At 39.5% G+C, this 17,169-nt stretch overlaps 1 protein-coding gene across 1 annotated transcript in view; it reads left to right on the top strand.

Moving 5' to 3' along the window:
* Window positions 1–17,169, top strand: part of gnb1a (guanine nucleotide binding protein (G protein), beta polypeptide 1a) — a 34,678-nt gene that overhangs the window by 8,102 nt on the left and 9,407 nt on the right. Inside the window, exons 2-4 of the mRNA XM_084365693.1 lie at window positions 13,031–13,137; window positions 13,972–14,010; window positions 14,284–14,390. Of these exons, the coding sequence (XP_084221819.1) occupies window positions 13,081–13,137; window positions 13,972–14,010; window positions 14,284–14,390 (203 nt within the window). The 5' untranslated portion in view covers window positions 13,031–13,080. The remainder of the gene's footprint in view (window positions 1–13,030; window positions 13,138–13,971; window positions 14,011–14,283; window positions 14,391–17,169) is intronic.

Raw genomic sequence — 17,169 nt, forward strand, 5'->3', positions numbered from 1 at the left:
ACAGTAGTGTCAATATATTAGGCTTAGGAGAGGACATTTTTTTATATGGCCATTCCAGGTTTCTGTACTGGTTGCCTCACTTCTGTGCTACTGACCAAATTCTGCTTACTGGTTGTTATGAATTAGTCTTATATAATAATCTGTACATGTAGATGTACGACCATGATTAATCTGACCAATATTAGGGCTGAACAATTAATTGAAATGTTGTTGAAATCACATTATGCAAATGCAGTATCCAAATCTCAGAAGCCGCAACATCTTTAAAAAGGTAAAGTCTGTCACAGATCCTCATTATAATGAAGTACTGTAGTGCTGCAGGGATGTCCTGGCATACAAATTGTTCTCCAGATATAAGATAACCTGTTTGTTTGGTACAGACCAATCATCACAATTTAATTTTTTAAATGATATTTCAAATTAAATTTGTAAAACAAAAATGATCATTTCCAGTAATCGTGAATCATATCACAATTGCAATAGAATCTTTTAACCATATCATACAGCACAAGCCACAACACACACACTTTCCTTTTTACCTGTAAGACACAAAGGCGCTAATTAAGATGATCTGAAGACGGTTGAGTCAGTACTGAAAATGCTCTATGCATTGCACATGTGACTTGCTAAAATGTCATTGGACCTAGTTGAGTGAGTGTGACAGTGCGACAAAGCATATTTGCCTCACTGGGGCCTGAATCTAAGGATAGATTTTAGCACCACTCGTCTGTCATTGATAAATCATGTCACAATTGGTCAATTACAAACCTGCATTTTTGCCTTTGAGAACAGGGCAGTTTTGGTTTGGAGTGAAGTATACTGCTCTGCGCGCCTTATTGTGGACGCTGCTGTTGAGCGAAACCCACCAACACTAGTACTACCCTTAACTGGATGACACCAGGAGGTCAAAGTTTATGTGAACACAATTGCATCATGTCCCATGTCAGGGTTTTTAAGGCATAACAGACAATTCACAAGGTTTCTTCACCTTGATTCCAGAGCAGAGGTTACAGGAGGAGTAGTGGACACATTGCACATTGTGCTTAGTTTGCCACTATCAGTATTTCCCACACATAGACCTAGCCCGGTATATTAACATCCGCCCAAGTATATTTGGGGACCCATTTTAGCGGAATCGCAAGTGAAAATATCCTAAACGCAAGGTGTATTTATTGGACAACAAAACATACTGCTGATGAGGAAGCAGATAACATTGCAGGGAGAGAGAAAACAGAAAGGAGACAGAAAAAGAGAGGCAAAGCAAGCCAGTGTGCGTTCATTAAGGTGGACAGTTAAAGCAACCCTATATAATGTAGGCAAACTTCTAAAGCGATTCTGCAAAAAGATGATTGATTTTTGAACCTCCTTCCAAGGTTGTCAACCACTGAAACACCCATCGTGTACAGTCGGTTGTATGAAGAACTATACAACCGACTTTTTGACCAGTTGGCGTCAATCCAATCCAATCCACTTTATTTATATAGCACAATTTTAACAAACACAGGGTTTCCCAAAGTGCAAGATAAAATCACAAACTAAATAAAAACTTCCTAGTTGAAATAATTGGTGAGGTGTTTAGACCAGAGTTGCAACAGTTGGGAACTGTCTCACAGCTGTATTCTGACAATTTTACTAAAGTCACACTTGAACCTATTTGGTGCTTATGTACAGTAACACACTAAATATTTGTTATTTTCTAAAACTGTTTTGCTAAGCATGCTTGGTCTGTTTTGATTCTTTTTTTTTTGTCTCCCAGTGCTATCCCCAGGGTCAACATTACTAAGGGAACTTTACCTTAAGTTTTCCCTGTCTCTCCATTCGCTTGTAGCTTGACTGTAGGTACTGTTATGCATACATAGCTTGCCAACACTGGCCAAAAGGTCTGGTCCATTGTTTTGAATAGTCAAAGTAAGTGGCACCAGGGCCGCTTAGTGACCCATACACAAGCCTGTCGGCACTCAGACACTGTGTAACCCTGCTGAAAGCCCATCAAAAGTCCTAGCAGTGCTTTGCATGTGCATGCTCTGCTTTGAATAGAGACTGTCTCTCTGCCTATTTACATTCTAGGCCTTACATTTGACTGCCACAAGGAAAATGTGGCCAAACCTGACTCCCGAGATGACGGGAACAGACAGCCAGTATTAGTGAGTTTTCTTCCTCTTTAAAGCAAGAAAGGCCATAGTCACTTGAGCAAAAGAGTGGGCTAGCTGTCATGTGACTCTTCACACACACTTGTTCCTCTCTTGGAAGCTTGGAGAGAAAGCACGGGGGGAGGGGTATGATTATTAATGCAATCAAAGGAGTGTATTTTATGTTTTAAATAAAGTCATGCTTTTGGCTTTGGGCTAGCCTGACCTTCCTTTCTTTTTTTCCTTTCCTTTTTTGATTTAACTCATTCATTTATCTCTATGAAAAGCTGGTTGTGCAGCTGTCCCAAGCACAAAACACACCTTTGTTAATGTATGTGACCTTTTTTTTTTCTTTTCAACATGGATTTCTTAATTGTTTTCCTGCCATGTAATGTGCAGACATTAGTGATAGTGATTAGTGCTTGTGGAATCTGTTTTGATTAAGTCTTGTGCTCAGAGTTGCCTGTGTGTGTGTGTATGTGTGTTGTGATAGAAGATTGTATTGTAGACTAGCTTATTGTGAATTATATTTCTGATCTTTGTTGTTAAGACCTTTAGTTAGTTTTGCCTGTTTGGGTGTCACTTATTCTACAATAGCTAATGGCTGCTATTTCTACCAACTACGCAACAACAATGCACCCTGTCTAGTAAGAGCACACCGCATCATGGAATGTTTCACTAATCAATCAATTAAACCCCACTGTCAGTCCCATTGATGTTATGTCCCCTATCATCAGACATTACAACAGCAGAGAGCCACATTGGAAGAAGCACACAAAAAATTGTGCCTAGTTAAAGGGAAGGTGCACCCAAATTCCACATATAGCTTAAGTAATATTTGCAGGTTGGCCCAAGACTATTTCAAATCATAGTGGAACAGATGTGTTTAGAGTTATGTGTTTAAAAAATAATGTGTCAGCACCTTATTTTTATTAATAAGATGTCTCCTCCAGTATGCAAAAAATAGAACTCATAAACAAGAATTTTGCATATAAAACACATAGTGTAGTTATGATTTAATTTACTAAATTAGATCTAAGTTAGTTCTTCAAACAATGGTGGATTAATATATCATTTTTCTAAGTGCTCTACGGTTTTAATTAAGCTTTACTTAAATGGTATAGCATCATGAGATTTTGTAAATGTATTTATTTGTTTAATTGGATCCCCATTGGTAGCTACCAAGGTAGCAACTATTTTCCTGGGGGCCACACAAAATACATCATCAATATACATGAACTTTTATCAACGCCACCCAAAACTCAGAATCCCCTCACACCCACCCAGCACTGCCAAACACATGGTACTCTATCAACTTCCACGAAGGGACCTTGAGATTTAAAAAAGATAAAAGGTGGTGGGGTACACTCAAGACAAGTCATCAGTCTGTAACATGGCTAACTCTTATACACAATAGGGCTCGACAATACATTGATATTATATTGTTATCATGATATGAATCTATATATATCATCTATATTGGACATGTTATATCGTAATATGGAGTAAGTGTTGTCTTTAACTGGTTTTTAAGGCTGCATTACAGTAAGTTAATGTAATTTTTTGAACTAACCAGACTGTTCTACTTGTTCTAATACTTGTCTTTACCCACTTAGTAATCATATCACGATTACCTTTTATGTAGAATTCAAAATATCAAGATGTGTATTGTGTAATGTGATTTTACCAAAAAAAATCACAATATTGAGTTCATATCGCCCAGCCCTGAGTTAGAGTCACCAATATACCTAACCTTGAGTTCCTAAAAAATACGATAAAGAGGGAAACAGAGGGTTTAGAATGCATCGTTTAGCATATTACCAGTAACAGAAACAAGATAAATGTATATTGTGTTACTGACAGTATTTTGCAGGGTTTTTTTTTTTTTTTTTCAAAGCTTTTAGGTAGTGTGACTGCTGTTCAGGAAATGCAAAGGTTTCGGCACACACTTATTGCCCCTGGCTCCAAGTCCGCTGATGTGGAAAGGTTTTTGTGTCACGCATACACAAAAGACATAATGTGTCTTTTGTTTTTGTTGTTGTTTTTTTTAAGCCAGCCCCTCCCCCTTTTGATATATGAGGCTTCAATGGACTAGATATCGCATAAATTGATAGCATGTAACGCATATGTGTGTCAGATTTTGTTACATGCTTGGGCCCATGTTTGTCCTGTATGGATGTTTGAGTGGCCAAATGTTGACTTGACATGAATCACTGAACAATAAACCCTCTGTCTGATGTGTTTCCACCAGAATGGAAGGCATCACATTCACCCCTAAATTATTCAGGATAAAGGTAAAGGTAGCCTCTTCAAGATAGGAAATACTGTACAGTTTCAGTTTTCTGTCAGATTAATTGTGTGCCTAAACTGAGTGGAACATCATGATCAGAACTGTGTCAGCTTATGCATACTCATTTGTAGCCCCAAGATTTTGCTCTACTTTCAGTGGAGCAAAATGGGTTATGCGGCCCGGGGCTGTTCATTTTCAGTTCAGCCATTCTTCTTGAGAATCATAAGGATTCGAAATCTACCTACTCCTCAGACAGTGATTAAAAGAGTAAAGCACAGTTTATTAACCTTCGCTAGTTGCCTGTTGTATATCATTGGGAGGAGTGGCCAGAACATGACACAAGATTCATCGTCACACTCTTCATTGCCACTGCCATCTCAAATTGTTTTTATGGTGATGTAATTGCACAATCACAAAAAACTATACCCATTCTCCTCTTTGCCACTAGGGGAAAGCAGGGCTTGGTTGTTGTTGAGTGTAGCTACTGGAAATATCCAGTCATTTGCTATGTTTTTTTACAGCTTTTACTAATGTGTTTCGGAAAACAATAGGTTTGGATAATAGAGTGGCTTGTATCGTCTGGCTGGGTCATAATCAGACATCATAAACAGTGATACACTTTTACCAATTTAGCATGCAATGTCAAATAGAAAAACCTTTTGCAAGCTTGTTTTGTCTTTATATTGGTATTGAAACTCTGAGATTTTCTGACACCTTTTATGTAAACATTTCACAACATATTCATTCATATTGATGCTAGCCAGACAGAGTACAGATTTACCTTCTTCTCCTCGATGCCTTCTCTTTGGTTGAAAAACTCCAAGCCATAGAGTGTGTGTTGGAGAGAATGACAAAGTGAGTGAGATTGGATGGGGCTTTTAAGAAATGTCCTGGAGCAATTCCCTTCTGTCTTCTCTTACTGCATCATCAGCCCCCTTGTTCCTGTCTGCTTTGTGACCTGGTTGTGTTTCAGCTACATTTACCATGCATCACTTCCCCACAGCACTTAGACGGACCCTCACCCCTCACCCTCCAACCAGACAAAAAAAACACACATGCACTTACAGTATAATTTCGCCTCTGATTTGTAATATTGAAGAAATCCATAAGGTAACAGCTTTATCAGGCTGTGATAATGTTTATCATCTCAAATTGCAACCAGAGTCCGATTATATTAAGTAACCGCCTATACACATTTATCATCTGATTGATGTATGTCTCTACATCACCCAGCGTCACAGTGCACATTTAGCCTAAAGTGGGGCTTTAAAGCGAGGTGAAGTGGTCGTAAGGTTCAGACATCATCTCTCCTTTCCCAGCAGGAAGTTTCAGTGCATTCTTCAAACCAAGAGTTGTGGTCCACTTCAGAAGAGTTGGGATTGGATTGGCCGTTATTAAGCCAACACAATCTATCAAAAAATGTTTTGGATCAGGGCAATTTTCTGTTTATGTACTGTCAGCTTTCTTATTTGACATTTTGTTGACTTATCATAATGTTGCCAGTTTGCTAGTTAGGAGTTAGTCAGTGGTTAAGTTGTCGGTACTGGTTAGACTGGAAATGCTGATCACAAAATATGAGTTTGCCTCAGTCAAAGTGAGAGAGCACAGGGGTGGGAGAATGCTTTTAAATATTGCAGAGGATTTTCTTCCCCTGGATGGATGGATGGATGGAGAGAAGAAGAAATGAGGTGGCTTCTCTCCAGACAAAGTGCTTTTCTGAGAGCCATCGCAGTTGCATCGAGACCTGAAAGTGCAGTTACATTGTAAGACAGGAATAGGGGGTTTTCAAGCCATCTGCCATTTCATCGTACTGGCTTTGACCTAGGTACAAAGTGTGTAAGGCTTGTTTAAGTCAGAATGTGATCTGATAAATGTGTTTTCTATTGAGGCTTCTGTGCATATTCACATCATGAGGGATAAGATTTGTTTTACTTTCAGATTTGGATTTGTTTTACACACCTCTCACCATTACTTTAACCGTACATTCACAGTACCTCCCTTTTGTAACCACGTGTGATGCTTAAATGAAACCAGGTTCATACAATATATAGTGGTGCAGAGCAGATTACTTGTCTGCTCCAAGTTGCATGTTTGGCCATGCAGTGCAAACACCTAATTTGCCTGTAGTGTGACATAAAGTCACCAGTAAAAACAAATGAAAACTGGCAAAACATTGTAAAAGAAAAAGTGTCCTTAGCTGCAGGCCTTGCAGCAAACCACAGCATACATCCAACTACGTTTTACCAGATACTTTATGAAAGTGTAAGGACTGGGTTTACAATGAAAGGCATATGTCTAATTATTAAACTCCAGTTGTGAGCACATTTCAAAGGTTGCCAAGCTGAGTCGCCCCACAGAAAATGACCTGATCATTACAACAAGCATCAACCACACTGATAGATCACAAATTAAAGTAGTTGGCCCCAAAGAATAGTTGCTTTATTTACACAGTAAATCCTGCCTCGATTGATTTCCAAGGTTACACTTTATTTGCCCAGAAACCCAAATTCCAAAGCAGATGGGATCGATGTGCAAGTAAAAAAATGTGTTGGTTGTAACAGACAGGATGAATCACCACCACTAAATTTTAATAAACTCTAACCCTATTTTAGAGTAAATTCAGCTAGTGTCTCTACGATTTGAACTTTCAACATATATCAACAGTTCTGTACAAAACATAGAGGCTCTAATACCTTTCATATTTATCAGATTAATTGTGGTTACTGCTGCATACCCATTGGTCCCTATTTCATTCAGGAATGTACTCCCAGTTGCTAAGTCACTCAGTATACTCAGCATCTTGCATTCAGTCAGTCTCGATTATTTGTGTACCAGGCCTAATCTAAGTCAGACTGACCTAATTTTGGGTGAAGTGTTAGCCTATCCCCTGGTGTTTCAGCTCCACACACAGCACCTCCTGCTGATCCTCCACCATCCTCTCTGATTTTATCCCCACATTTGTCTGTTAGCATAAGCCTGCCTGTCAGGATGTCCTGTGTGACCTGTTATTGTAATGCAGCTGATTGCATAGCCTGGTTCAAAGCCTGGATGGACACTGGCAAGTGCAATGGTAGTAGCAAGAAACCACAGAGCAAGTGTATTTGTAAAGTGTGTGCGCTGTCGCCACATCCGCTCAATGTTTTGACAAAGGGAAGAGAGAGACGAGCACAGCTAGGGAAACACCCTTTAAAAGGAAGCGCCTGCTTAGAGAGGCAATGCACTCGTATTAAGGTGGTGGCAGCGTGCTGACACAGATGATCGGTAGCTGAGGACTGTCGCAGGCTGTTACTGACTGACTTGAAACGAAAACCAGCCCCATCCATATCCTGCTGTACCTCATACTTAATGTTTCTAGGAGCAGTAAATCAACCACAACCTAAATGGCACTCTCAGGCTCTAGAATATAAGATCCCGCAGAGAAGCGAGTAAGTAGGAACAATCAGACAGGGGAGACGGGATGCATCCCTCATGAAGGCAATGGGTGGGGCAGCTGGTATCCAAGCAGGAGGGCGTAAATTATTAAGCCCACTATCTCTACCCCACCTTTCCAACACTACCTTGTGCTTAATACATGGCTGTCTGTCTCACAGCTGGGCAATATGTTAAAACTAATAATAGTCACGATGGTTGATACTGAAAATATTGTAATAGCTAATTACATAGTCCTGAATATTTTCTGCTCACATGTAACACCACTGCTCAAACTTCTAACATTTAAGCTTGTAATCATATTTTTCATTGTCAAGATCAGCATGTCAACAAAGAAATGTATAACATGAAAATGATCTTTTAAGGGTTGTACTATTAATATATTTACTCTTTGGTAGTTTTCCATACTGAAAATGCTGGATACATACTCAAATGTGGCTACAGTTGTCTCAAATTAAAAAAAAATGGCTTTAAGTCAATTGAGGAGCATTTCATGACATTGTAGAAGGCCTAAACAAAAAAAAGAAGGAGGATTGTCAGATTAACTTGCTTAGTGTCGATATGGTCTATATAGGAGATGGACAGTAGCCAGGATAAGTATTCCAGTTTACTGTATGTGGTATGACAAAATGTCAGTATGAGTCAGTAAAAATACAGTAAAGCAACTTAGGAGTGGAATAAGAACATTGCACTCCAAGGGGAAAATGGCAGTGAAAACTTTGACAAATTGTGTGATAATTTGATTTTTGTTGCTGTGCATCACAAAGATGATCATCAAAATATTTACACAGTATTGGGGCAAATGTTATTCTGTCTCCTGTGCATACATAATGTGACTGAGAAGTAGGGCCTTACAATGTAATGTCTGGTACATTACACAGCAGCACAGTACTTTTTCGTCTAAAAATGAAAATTATACCTCTCACAGTTATTCACAACAGTTTTTCAGTGCAGGCTTATTGTAATGGCTTGCATTTTATTGTGTACCTTTTTCTGTGCTGACCCCCTGAGCAATATGTACAATAAGTTGTACAAGTTGTACATGCACAATGCTGAAAACTGTATGAGAAAAGCTATATTTTGGGAATACCAAGAACCCCAGGGTGTAAGTGTAGGCCTCCTCTGCTCAGTCTTGAATGCTGGGAAGCTTACCAAGCCTTGCTCCCCTTCACCAAGGGGTTAATTAGCAGCTCCCCTCCCAATTGTCCTCTGCTTGTTCACTCTCATTAGTTTAATCTGGCTCTGTCCTCCAGCTTGCCTGTCTTGCCTCTATCCTCTTGTGCACCAGAACATCTCACTGCCTGCCCCACTCCTTATGTCATCAGGGTGGAGCCTTTTGTCTACCCCAAAAATCTACCGCCAAACCCCAGTGGACCATCCTGTGATTTATGTCCCTTCACACCTGCTGCCCTACTTTGTTTATTAAGGCTTCATTTACTTTTGTTTTTATTTAACTGTCCTCAAGTCTTATAAAAATATTATTCAAATTCTTTTAAGATTAAACGTTTTCCTCAGTCCAATTTTCAGAAGTCCATTTTTGTTTATATAGCAATACGGTATCCATTCGCTGATGCAATTGGACATATTGTATTTTTATAAGTTTTGCCACCCTTTTATCTAACAGTGCATATTTATGGTCCCAGAACTATGAAAAATCAGTTTAAGGGTAAAGGTTTACACCTTTTCCAAGCTATTTTGTTAAAACAATTTTAAATTGAATACAAATTACTATTAAAAATGATTAAACAACCTTAAAATTTGCTTTTTGAAATCCATGCAGACTGCTTATTTGACAATCTTGATTATCAATAATAGAATTCTTGTAAAGAAATCCTTTCACATCATTTTTTTTTCTCATCCTGTAAAAAGAACAGAAATGTTATTATAAATCTGTATGGTGTGGAAATGAATGGTGCATGCATGATCATTGCCATACGGGAAGGAGAAATACCAATGAAGTGTGTTTGTATGTGCGTGGAGTCAAATTACACTTCCTCTCTCCTTGTCACTGTGTTGTGCTCGAGATGTCGGAGCTGATAGGAGTGGCTGGAAAATGTGAAGTCTGCTTCCCTCCTCCTCTTTCTCCTCCTCCTCCCCCACCACCTCTCTAAAAATAGCTGGCAGAAAGAGAAGGCAGCAAAGTCGAGGCTCTATCTGTTGGGCTGCCAGTGGTTTCAACACACCCACCACCAGCACAAGAGGAAAAAGAGTCCTCTGAATCACACCTCTAATACTAATTGCCAGTACTGCCTGATTTTATGTTTTTGGTCAGGAGGAATTCTTTAATATCGCATCAATTTAAAATTAACCTGATCTTGGAATTTTAGCATTTTTGAGGTCAGGTTATTTTTGAGCACAGAGGACACTTAGTAAAACATCAAGATTTTGTAATTCATCCATACAAAGCAGCCAGAAATTGGCACACTCTTTGGACCTTTTTAAGGACCAACCATGGAATGTTCTTGACAGGCTGCATTGATCACCTGACCACAGCCCAACTAACCATGTGTTTCACTTGTTTAAACCAAAAGTATAGACAGAAAGCCCCTGAAACAAGAAATAAGATGGCTGCTCTACAGGCCTAGGTGAGCATTATCAGGAAAGATAGCAAGCCTTTGCTCATATAATGCATTGTAGACTGCTAGCAATTTTTGATTGCAGAGGTTTTGCAACCACAATATGTGAAAGTGTGTGGAGGCCACAGGAATATAGATGTTTGAATCCCATTTTAGCCTATTTGTTGTTAATGCAGGAGCAATAGCTACGTGGAGTTTATTACAGGCTTTCTTTTTTAAACATCCTCCTATTCACTCTTTTATTGATCTAGGTTAAGTGATATAGTAATGAATGACTAATGACCACCTGAATTAAATACCTAGTAAATATGACGTGATATCATATAATATCATGCTATATTTCCAGACAAATTGATCAGGATAGCCCCCTTGTCATTAAACAAGTCACTACCCCACAAAGAGCTGCAAAGGGTATACCAGTTGCGTCCTCTGTCGCATTGTCATTTAAGGCCGGGACAGCTAGTGCTTGCTGACAGATAGAATGGAAGCTGTTCACATGTTGTAGCAGCCACAAGGCCCGTGGGACCAGTCAGCAACCTTTAGCACTGCAGACTCCACCCCCATAGTTCCTGGGCCATGGGAAAGCACTACCTCAGGAGCAAATATGTTTTTGGGAGCAGGCTCTGTAGCCCTTTGCATTGTTCCTCTGCAGTGTTGGGCAAACGTATCAGAAGAACAAACAAAGACCTCTTTAGGAGCAAAAGTCAAGACAATGTTACTTAAGTGTTAAAAAGCAAAGATTCAATAGCAATGTCCCATAGCAAAAACATGGAATCAGAAAATGGAAACAAATCGTTTTGATTTTGGTATAAGGGTTCAGGGACAGGGTTTCTTTAGCTATTAAGTTTATAATAATTTGGGAAAAATTGTCAGCAGGAGAAGTATGGTCGTTGAGTTATTTATACACTGCAGTGTATGAATCACCCAAAGCTGGACTTCATCAACCAGTGGAACATCCCCTGGCCTATCACACCTTTTTTTTTGTTTTTTTTTTAATACAAATGTTCAGGTTATTACAGTTTCCAAAATCTTGCTGTAAAGGCCACTGGTGGGTTACATTACCTCTTACACAGAGGGCTATTACAGAGAAGACGAGAATTAGCCAGTGATATTACCATGAGACGTTTTTATCACCAAGATTAGGGGTTAAGGCGCCTTGCTTAGATGCAGACACATTTAGCCCCACTGGCCAATCAGATGACAGGTAGCTAACTGAGATGTGAGGCGCTTGAAGGATAAGGTGTTCATTCAGAAGGTCTCGACACTCACCAGGACAAAGGAGCTATATCGAAACCGAGAGAAACAGGGAGGTAAGGTGTGTTGGCAGGACAAATGGTACAGTAGTTAGTTTGTATCTGACTGATGGGTGATGATGATGCTTACAGTATTTCCTTTAAAGAAATGTTATTTGAAATTGTGAGTGTGATTGGTCCTTGGACAGGATGAGAAGAGAGTGCATCAAAGGAAGACTTCCTTCATTTACATCACTGGATGTGCTCACTGAAATTACAACTCCTCCTTGAGTGAACCGTTCCAGTGGACAGCTGTTTTGAAAAGTTTTGTCCACTGACCTGCTTAAACAGGCACCTAAAGTAGTAACGATTGCACGACATACAATGCATCTTCCATCAGTGTCCAACATGCCTACAAGCCTATAAACCAGAGTTAATATTTCTTCCACTAATATTTTTCTTTTTGCGTAGAATTAGTCTTCTTTGGAGAGTGAAAGTGTCAGTGCTAAGAGTGTCAACCAGAGGATTGGGGTCAGCGGGATAGCCACTGCTTTTAGGATCATCAGCAGGTTTTGTCTTAACCGGATTTGGCTGGAGGAGCTGAATCAACTGTGTCCCAGGATTACAGGGATGACATTGGAGGAGAGTTTAGAGTCCAGAGGCCAGAGCATTGACAGCTTCGCCGAACCCTGCCCATCATCGGAGCACCTTGTATTCCAGTAGTGCAACGAAACCCAAGCCGGTCTCTTGGTCTGCCTCTGCTTTTTTGATATCTGGACTCATAATCCTTAGTCCATAGTAAAGGTCCAGTAGGGGGTACGTTTATGGACTATTATGCCAGAATGGATTTTTTGTAACTTTTTCCCCCTTTATATTAAGTAATTATTCCTTAGCTGTTGGCAAAAGGTTATCAGCTGTTCGGTGTGGCTAAATGTTTTCCCAAGGGTTTGCTATAGTTTGGAAGGGGATAGAGAACAAATTCAACATTATCCTCAAAATTGTTATCTTAAGCTTAAAGTAGCTGCTGAGTGCTTGTTGCTAGGTAACAGTTTCAAGCTGGCAAGGACAAGTCTTGAGCTGTCTAGAAAGTGTTGGGCTGTTGTGATTCCCTGCGACTTTGTCTGGGCCTTACAGATTGGATTTAGAGACACTATGTGATCCTCGGCTGCGTTTTGTTTAAGTAACCATGTCCATTAATTCATTACAAAAGACAAAACATATAATGACTTTACAGTTGGTTTATGGTCTAGCATTCTGAGTGAAGAAGTCAACCGGATGAGTTACTTAATTGTACAATTTTTTTGTGTTACTGCCTAAACAAAATGAGCACTATGTGACATTTATGTTGAGGCTCTCCTTTCTTGTCTCCTCCAGATCAGCAAGAGTCTAGGCAGCGGAGCGAAGCACACCATTAGCAGAGGAAAATGAGTGAACTGGATCAGCTACGCCAGGAGGCTGAGCAGCTCAAGAACCAGATCAGAGTAAGTCCTTCAGAGTCCTCAAGTCTGCCTGTTTTTTTGTTTGTTAGTTTACAATTCAAGGTTGACATTTTTGTCAATTAAGTGTTCTGCACCAGAGACTGAAACTGCTGCTGATGAAAGCAGACTTTTTACTGAAAAGCTTCCTATTTGAATGTTTCTCCATTAACATTGACATTATAAAGATATAGCACACAAATAAAGCCACCTTTTCAGCATTAGCCTGCTGGCCAAAGGTCTGTTGTGGTTAAGTGTTAGCTTTTACAGCCCATGAACCATTGCCTACAATGCTGTAAATCAGCCACCAAAGACAGTAATGGGATGACAATATTTCATCATGAGCCACTGTACTACATGTTTTACTACATTTTAAGTTGAATATGTCTGTTACACATCATTGTTAGCATAATTATAGTGCTATGCAACTGAATGAGAACCAACCTTGATGCAAAATTTGCCATTATTTTCACTTTGTATGGTACCATTTATTTTTCTAAATGTTTACTATTGCTGCAGTGCAGTAAGGCAGATCGCCAAATTGTATATTTATTACTTGATTTGTCACAGCATTTTGATTGATTAGTGACGGTGCCCTCGACATAGATGACAGTGTCATTGGGGTTAAACTGTCGTCTTTAAATATAATGTAAACTCCACTGGCTAAATATCAAAACTATTCTTTTTCAGTACTGATCGTGCCATAACCTCAACTTGGTTTATTGGTTAGGGCTCCAAAGTATTACACAGACACAGCCATTTTTGATTGACTGTTCTTAAACTAACAGTGACGAGTTAGTAGGTTGAAGCAGATTTGACTAATTAACTATTGTGTTTCAGGATGCCAGGAAAGCGTGTGCGGATGCTACCCTGTCTCAGGTAAGAAATATGTTCATACTATGATCTTCACTCACCATTATTTATAATTTAACTATGATAAAATGTTTTTAAATCAGCTTCGATAGTGGGTTGTGTTTTCAGTCAGTTTAAAGACTCCATTCTTTTTATGATTTTGTTAGTCATATCTGTAATTGTTTAGCAAAAAGAAATACCACCTCAGTATGCCACACTACTTGAAGCTGGAGTGCAAACAGCAGAAGACATATTTAGCCTCATGGAAGTGACTTTTTCTCTCCTTTTAATCTTGTTTAGATCACAGCTAACATCGACCCTGTTGGCCGAATTCAGATGCGCACTAGACGGACACTGAGGGGGCATCTGGCTAAAATCTATGCCATGCACTGGGGCACTGACTCGAGGTAATCTCATTCAACTATATTCTGTCCATTAACTAAATATTTCATCCCATCAGCTCAGCCCACTTTGCCTAAATGCAGGAAATGGATACAAAAGCAAGCTTGACTGTCTTTGTGCTAGTTACTTCTCCTGAGGGTTCTTGTCAAATCGTGACATTGCACAATAGCGCTCTCCTGCTCCAAAAGCAGGTCTTTTTCTTTACATCTATCAGATTAACATATCCTCTGTGTTGTAACAGTTCAACAGTAGGATGCATGTGCACATGCATAATAGGTGATGCATTTTGTGTTGAACGCACATTGAGCATGCCTCAGCCACTCTATCTTTGAGTGTTTCTACTGTGTTTTGTGTTTGTGTGCATTGGGGGTGGGGTATGTGGGTAGGGAAAATACTCAAAATGGAGTCAGCCTTTGTTGGAGCTGTGTTGAGGCTCGATAGCTGAGGCAGATGAAGCAACACTCCTCCTTTCACATAAAGCCTTTTTCCCTGGAGTTGTACACACCTCTCACCTCAGCAACCAACAAGTTAATCACTGTGGTGCTGCTGTGCGTCAGTCCACAGAGAAGACCATTGCAAACTGCTATGTCACCTCATCATCCTCTCAGTCATATAGCTAAGAAAAAATCTACCTCTGTGTTTACCCACTGTCAGCTCTTCCTGTTTGTTTGTTAATGTTTTACTGTCCAGAAGAGTTGGGGTATTTATTAGACTACCTGCTGAGAATCAGCCACCCAGAAAGAAGGTCACATGAAGATGTTTTGACCCTGAGTCGGAACTAAGTCTGGTATTTTTAGCCCCATGGAGAAACCACTTGAATTCAGTCAGGGGTGTGTTTGCTAACAATTTGAGACATTAACCCATCAGTTTGTTACAGTTAGTTCACCTTATTAGCTATAATATATCAAGTTAAATGGTCAGGTTGTCTTACTCTCTGGACCCAACAACCACACAAATGTTTATCTTGTAAAACGTAAAATGCCTTTAGTTGTTGTAGTATACTTAAAATAACACTTAAGTCCTAACGAAACATTGTTTCCCAGTAGAAAAAGTGAGCTTTTTACTGAATCCTGTTGAATAGTACTTTGTATTGGTGTCAACAGAGGGAGCTTGAATATAGAACTAGATAATCTTAGTCTTAATGAAGTCAGGGAGTCATAACTCATGTCTCACATGAAAAGATTTCTTCAGAACTGCAGTTGACCCACCAGTTGTTCGGTTTTTATTGTTTTTATGATTCTGGTACAAGACTGCTCTTGTTACAGCTTGTTGGTGTTGTCCTGTGTTTCTGGGGTTTGGAATTATTAAGATTTTTGATTAGTGTTGAATTCTTAAGAATCAAGTATTGAGTCATTTTATTATACAACCATTGCAGCACACCTGAAGTTCCCATCTGAATTTAATAGACAGAAATGTTGCGAGCAATATCAGATAGGTATGAGTGAATAAAATGCTATGCACAATTTATATCAGGCCTTTAATTATTGTTTCTCAAAAAAGCTTGGACTCGCCATGGATGCCAGCCTCTTAAAGTTGTTCTCTTTAAAACCTTACTCATCACACACCTGTATTGGCTGCTATTCTCTTTAGCTTAGCAAAACTACAGCAGAGCAAACAAACTCTTCCTCTGTTTGACTGTATCACAGTTACTCAAAAAGACCTGATGAATGATGAGCAAACTGAGTTTGTGTTTGCTCAAAATCAGGTTTTTGTTCAGCTTTAAAAGTGATTTGGAGACAAAAGAGCAATAAATAGAATAAACACGGTTTGATTTGTTCATCTCACCAGACATTGGGTGTCTTTTCCCAACCCTGTTGATGTCAGAGCTTTGTTCTGACTAGAAAGTGAGCACCTCAAAGCATTGCATCATCGTCTTCCAGCTGACACACACACAAACACCCACTCTCAATCCCTCACTCACATTGCACTGGAAGTTAATACGGGAAATAATCAGAACTTTTCCTGTTTTTGACATCGTAGGCTTTGATTATTTTAGTTCAGTGTGTTCATTTTAAGGCTGTGAAGCTGATTCTTCAGTTCTTTCTTTAGACTAAAGTTCTCAGCACAGACCACTCGGTCCCCTGCTTATTATCTGCTGCAGTGTGCACATGTGAGCGCGTTCCCGCCAGCCCGGTAGTTAAGATTTGCATAGTCCCAGCAGGCCGTGATGTGTTCACTCCTTTTCCTGTTCCTATGTGCATTGGGGCCATCACTGTGGTTACTCTTGGATTTACCCAGATAGCAAAGATGGCCTCAGAGGTACCTGAGAGCTGTCTCCAGAATGAAGAAGCAGGGTTCCTATCAGAATAACTATGCTTACAAGGGGGTACTGCAAACCCTATACAATAACCAGTACAGCTGTAATTGTTTGCATGGCGACACATTTTCTATTGTGTTGAGTCTGTACTCCAGCACATTGGAGTTTAAAAAACATAAACCACTTGTTTTATTCATATCCTCCCTAATTGTTGTACAGTGCTGCAGGACAAAGAGGGCTTGTTTCTCCACTGTACATCCAGTATTGATAGAAACACCTTCAAATGAAAGCGAAAGTGAGCACAATGAGAAATGTAACACTAGCCAAACACTTAATCACTGCAGTGTTGTTTCACATTATGCAACGCATTCAAATATTCAGAAAGAATACATTGAAATGATCAAACAAAAATAAGCCAGACCCTCACATATTGTGCGTCACTCACTGTTATTTATGTCAGTGAAGGTCACGGATGACAGAAGCACACGCATATAACAAACTATTTCTAAGATACATAAATATATCAA

The sequence above is a fragment of the Pagrus pagrus genome (assembly GCF_965226575.1).
Source record: "Pagrus pagrus genome assembly, chromosome: 11".
Lineage (NCBI taxonomy): Eukaryota > Metazoa > Chordata > Actinopteri > Spariformes > Sparidae > Pagrus > Pagrus pagrus.